Source organism: Octopus sinensis, linkage group LG11 (genome assembly GCF_006345805.1).
Source record: "Octopus sinensis linkage group LG11, ASM634580v1, whole genome shotgun sequence".
NCBI classification, from domain to species: domain Eukaryota; kingdom Metazoa; phylum Mollusca; class Cephalopoda; order Octopoda; family Octopodidae; genus Octopus; species Octopus sinensis.
The window spans coordinates 36,856,142-36,862,700 of NC_043007.1; the positions used below are offsets into that span (position 1 = coordinate 36,856,142).

Consider the following 6,559-nt stretch of genomic DNA (forward strand, 5'->3'; position numbering starts at 1 on the left):
TTACGCACTGGGGTCGATATAATCGACTTAATCCGTTTGTCTGTCTTTGTTTGTCCCCTCTGAGTGTAGCCCCTTGTGGGCAGTAAAGAAATAGGTATTTTGTCTGCTGCTACGTTCTGAGTTCAAATTCTGCCAAGGTCGACTTTGCCTTTCATCCTTTCAGGGTCAATTAAATAAGTACCAGTTATGCACTGGGGTCGATATAATCGACTTAATCCATTTGTCTGTCCTTGTTTGTCCCCACTGTGTGTAGCCCCTTGTGGGCAGTAAAGAAATAAGAAAATAGAATTTGATAAATACTAACCCATGGGGATTTTTCTCTAACTCATTCAGCACTGTGTGATCAACATATTCAAATACTAAATGCAGACGTTTCTTTCTTCGGAAAACTTCAATAAGGTTGACTAAATTTTGGTGCTTCAGTTGCTGCAAAGACAAAACATTTATTATTATTATTATTATTATTATTATTGAGTGATAGAGCAGTGCATGCCATCAAAGTGACACTGGGGTAAAATATATGAAGCCCAATATACCCATCATGACTACCCATCTGATAAGGGTACACCAGGCACTAGCATCACAACTATATGTGCGCGATATGGTGATCTCATATCAAAATAAACAGCACATGACCTTGCAGGTGGGGCCCAGTTAGAATTTTCTTCTGGTCGAGTAACCCATCCCACTCAAAAGGTCTTTGAATAAGGGTTATTTAAGGATGTTGAATGAAACACCCATGTTTCCAGAGGTGAATCATTTAAACCCCAAATAACTCCTCTCAACACATGGTTATGATGCTCCCCCACTACTTCTGCTCGTGATCAGAGATGCATATATTGTCAGCCACTATGGGACATGCTCAACTGGTTAAGGTCAAACAACTGACAAGCAAATCTGTGGTATTGAGCAGAATATTTGCTGTAGCCCATCTATTATACCAAGACAAAACAAAGTACATGATAACACTTCCAATCAGTTAAGATCAGAAGCCATGAGAGCCACTGCCTGGTACTGCATCAGGGCATCTATTATTATTATCATTATTATTATTATTATTATTATATTATTATTATTATTATTATTATTATTATTATTATTATTTTGTTGTTGTTGTTGTTAACATTAACTCTCATTAGCTTCTTCAAGTTTCACTTGAAAAGGAAATTGAAAGTGGAGAGGGAAGTGCTGTCCTCAAGTGAGTTTATTGAAAGGTGGGTGTAAGTTGTGAAAATGGCAAGAGTGGATGTTTATGTTGAATTCACCAATTTTATGTTGAATTCACCAATTAAAGATGTCATTTTCTCCAAGGATAGCTGTGTGGTAAGAAGCTTGCTTCCCAACCACATGGTTCCGGGTTCAGTCCTGGTGCATGACACCTTGGACAAGTGTTTTTTCTAAGAGTAGACCTGTGAGTCGGAGAGAAGGAATGGGAGAGGACACTTGCTCATAGGTTTTTAGGGAAATCTTGATCAGTGGGGTTCCTCTATTATTCCTTGAGGCCTTCCTGTACCAGAAGGGCCACATCTCTGCCATCTTCCCTGTCACTTTTTGTTTTGTTTTTTAAACCTTTTTATGCTATGCATATGTCCCTGCTTTTTCAGTGTATACTGTGTATACTTAAGTTCTTTCTTTCTTTTTTTTTTATCATTTCATTATATGTAAACCCCACCACTTTATGTTTGTCTTTGTATTGTCCCTCTCATCCTTCACTCTTGTGGCAAATAAATGAAATCACCATCATCATCAACATCATCACCATCATCATCACCATAATTCCCCCCCATCACCCCCACCCCACCACCATCATCTACAGATGCATGCTTTGAATAGGTCCAATCATTTTTGCCACAGTCATTGTATACATAGTATGCAAAATATGTGGAGATGTGAATGATGCAGTTCTGATACAGGAGAACCTTCATCTAGAAACAATCAAGGAACCCTACAGATCCAAGATCCCTCTGACCATGAGGCCTTTTGTTCTCCAATCTACAGATGCATGCTTTGAATAGGTCCAATCATTTTTGCCACAGTCATCCACCTTTCAACAAATTCATTTGGAGAGAGTACTCACTTATCCACCACTTTCTTGGCAGAAGAGGAAGGTGTTTTTCCTCAATCTTTCAGCCTCATCTAGCATACAACCTCTTTTGCCATTGCCACAAGACAGAGACACACTGCCTACCCAACCTTGTTAAAGGTGGATGATGGGGTCATCCTCATGATGGACTCAGCCAATAGTTAGAGTCATCCAACATGCAACAGTAGCTGTTTGATATAGCTGTGGAGGGGCAATGGCCCAGTGGTTAGGGCAGTGGACTCACGGTCGTAGGATCGCGGTTTTGATTCCCAGACCGGGCGTTGTGAGCGTTTATTGAGCGAAAACACCTAAAGCTCCACGAGGCTCCGGCAGGGGATGGTGGTGTTCCCTGCTGTACTCTTTCACCACAACTTTCTCACTCTTACTTCCTGTTTCTGTTGTACCTGTATTTCAAAGGGCCGGCCTTGTCACTCTCTGTGTCACGCTGAATATCCCCGAGAATTACGTTAAGGGTACACGTGTCTGTGGAGTGCTCAGCCACTTACACGTTAATTTCACGAGCAGGCTGTTCCGTTGATTGGATCAACCGGAACCCTCATCGTCGTAACCAACGGAGTGCTTCCCTTGATATAACTCCACAAATCAGCAATGTTCAGACACTGCATGAGTGTATGCATTACAATTTTGTTACTGTGTGTGCATCTTGGGAAGACCTTCATGGCAGCACTTCCATGCTTACAGAGTTTGTCTTAAACTGGTGGAGCCCCTCAGCAGCAATACCAAGCCAGTAATTTCTAGAAACTGTCCATAATAGCTGTCAGCTTGAAAGTCCTTCGAGGCAACCCAGCTGTCGACTACTAATAATAGTGATTAATGAAAGTTGATGTATAACACTTTAACAAAGGTAAATACCCAACTAGAAGAGCAAGATGTGTGGTAAAAATCACAGATTGACAATACACTTGTTGTCCTCAGTTTTTGAAAATAAGATACAAATAATCTTTTCTACTATAATCACAAGGCCCGAAATTTTGGGGGAGTGGTATAGTCAATTAAATCGACCCCAGTATGCAACTGGTACTAAATTTATCGACCATGAAAGGATGAAAGGAAAAGTCGACCTCAGTGGAATTTGAACTCAGAACTTAAAAAATAAGACAAGAATAATGAAAAATGAAAAATACACAGAAGTGCATAAAATCAAAAATCAACTAAGCCATCACTAGATTTAAGTTTCGTTTGTTTGTAATTAGTGAATAAGTGAAACTTGAAAACATCTCTTTTGTCTAGGAAGGAATGCAGGGTTGCCTAGTTATATACTGGCCCCCAAAACATAAGTTCTTGAGTTCAATTTTTGGTCTGAGCGGTGTGTTGAGCCCTTGAACAAGGCACTTTATGTTGCTCTTGTCCCTTCATGAATACAGAAAATAGTATTAGCCAAGTGATAGTGTAGTCTTTTTGCATCCCATCCATCACATCCTGGATGTACTGCTAGCTGAAGGGTGGGAAGAGGGTCATGAGGATATCTACGTCTGCTTGTGACTATATAGGTACCTAAAAGAATTAGTGAAAGCATGGTATGACATACCGAGTCATATTCATTAATGAATGATGTCTCATAGTAGTTTAAGCCCAGATATTTTGGCAAAGCTCTTGCTGATATCTTATCACAATTTTCGTAATATTTATCACAAGCAAGACTCAACTAGTTTGAGGAAAAAAATTCCAAAACACCTTATCTGAGATTCTTGAATTGTCCTGAGAAAGTAAGGCATGGTGATTTTATAGAAAATCTTAACATCTTATCCTAGTGCACTTTATCTGGATTTCCTTAACGACAGCAAGAAGAATAAGACAAAATAGTTTGAGGAAATGCCCCAATGAATCATACCTTATCTAATTTATTTAACACCATGTATGGGCTGTGATAAGTCTCAGGTTTAAGTGACACTTTCTCAAAGCTCTTTTAACCCTTTTGATATCAATCTGCCAGAGACTGACCCTATTTTATGATGCAAAACCTTCTATTTTAAAATCTTTACATTTAAATTAAAATTTCCCCTCATATCATCATTGTTTTAATGTCTATTTTTTCACTCACAAATTCATTGAAGCAGATTTTCTATGGCTGGATGCTCTTCCTGTTTCCAACCCTCACCTGTTTGTTATCATGAAGTGGGACTAAATCTGAAACCATGTGGTTACAAAACTTCTTACCACATAGCCATGCACCTTACTATATATATATATGTATATACATACATACATACATACATACATACATACATATATATATGAATGGCGGTGCCCCAGCATGGCCACAGCTCATGAGCTGAAACTAGATGAAGTGAAATGAAATATATATATATATATATATATATATATGAGTACAGCAAAAATACAAATCTTTTATCCTTTATTTGTTTCAGTCATTAGACTGTGGCCATGCTGGGGAACCACCACAGAGAATTTTTAGTAAGTTATGGGGACATAAACACACCAACACCAGTTGGTAGTGGGTGGGATAAACACAGACATGAATACACACACACACACACATGCATGATAGGCTTCTTTCAGCTTCAGTCTACCAAATCTACTCACAAAGCTTTGGTTGACCTGAGGTCACAGGAAAAAAACACTTGTCCAAGGTGTCATGCACCAGGACTGAACCTGGAACCATGTGGTTGGGAAGCAAGCTTCTTACCACACAGCTATCCCTGGAGAAAATGACATCTTTAATTGGTGAATTCAACATAAAATACTGATGATTGTTTCTGTTGTGCTAACATATTAAAATACACAGAAAATGTCAGTCAAATTGATATATTTGAAAATACATCTTAATACAACCTTATCAAGGTGATACAAAATTGGTTAAATTCAAAGTGAACTAAGAAAATATTTCTAGTAAACAAACATATACAAAAAGAGCATGAAGAAGAATATAATATTCTAAGAAAAGCTAGTTTGGTATTCAACTTTTGGTGATGTCAGTGTATAATGAAAGAATATAAAAATAAGCATATGAATTTTAAGTTGCATAAACATATCTATTAAATAAGCTAAATATTTATAGAAAAATTATGTTTATTATATTATATAAAAGCAATTATAATTAAGAATTGAAATATTTAAATGTTTTTCTAAATTTGCGACAACATTTCAATGTAAAATTGCCATCATAATTTAGTAATATCAATTTAGAAATAATCATATAATACATTTCCTCAAGGCAAAGATTACTTTAAGAATTACCAGTATCATACAATGGTGTGTAACTAATAATGGACTATAAATTATACTTAATGTTCCTATCCTTTAAATCCCAAATGCATTTATTAAGATTTGTAGAATTACTTTTTCTTCTATACTTAAATGAATGAGAATGATTATGAAATCTAGATTTCCAAATTGTAGCTGACAAACTTATGTAATAATACTTATGATCCCTTGTTATCACTTTATATTGATACACTATATTTTTCCTTGAACACTGATTTAAATATGATGGTGTGATCCTCATGACTGGCTCAGCCAATAGTCAGATTCATCTCACATGCAACACTGAATTAATAAATAAATAAATGACTAAAAGTATAGAAGAATTTAGTGCAAGTGCAGTTTTCTCTCCTTTCAGCTATCACACCCTGGATGATTTACAAGTTCCAGGGTGTGAAGAGAGTCAAGAGAATGTCTATGCCTGCTTTAGATTATATAGGTACCAAAAAAATTAGTGAAAGCATGGTATAAACTATCATTCACGAACAAATAATGGATTATAGTAGTTCAACTGCCCAAGAAATTTAAACCCAGATATTTTGGCAAAGCTCCTATTGTGAAAAAGTGAAAATAAATAAAAATTAGAAAATAAAGTACAAATAAAGTAAAAATTATTTTTAACAGTGGAACTCGAAGAAGATAAAGCTATGAATAATAGCATAAAGAATATTGCATTAAAAAAACCTCTTGGGTGGAAAAACATCAAAGATTGTCTTTAAGACACACATACATTAACATACTCCCATTTTACATACACACACATATATTCACATAGAGTTGAAACGCTGTTTGATTTATTTTTTCTGTGTACAATTTTCATCATTCCACTATATATATATATATATATATATATATATATATATATATATATATATATATATATTATATATATATATATATATACACACACACACATATATACTGTATATATCTGTATTATATATGTACACACACACACACATACACACACACACACCACACACACACACACACACCACCACACACACACACCATACACACACACAAATGCATAACACAAAAACAAGCAGAAGCAAAGGAAAAAATATATCAAACGGAAGTTATTCTAAGAAAGAGAAGATTGGAAAAATACAGATAGGAGGGCAAATAAACTTTATACATACATACACACACTTACATACATACATACATACATACATACATACATACATACATACATGCGGGCATACATAAGACATTTATAACAATTAAAGA

The 6,559-nt window shown here is 35.8% G+C and overlaps 1 protein-coding gene across 3 annotated transcripts in view; it reads right to left on the reverse strand.

Annotated features, from left to right (window-relative positions):
• The window catches only part of LOC115217403 (cyclin-dependent kinase-like 4), a 92,274-nt gene that overhangs the window by 41,946 nt on the left and 43,769 nt on the right, over positions 1-6,559 (reverse strand). For all 3 annotated transcript variants that reach the window (XM_029787091.2, XM_029787090.2, XM_029787093.2), the window contains exon 3: positions 305-426. In XM_029787091.2, the coding sequence (XP_029642951.1) occupies positions 305-426 (122 nt within the window). The remainder of the gene's footprint in view (positions 1-304; positions 427-6,559) is intronic.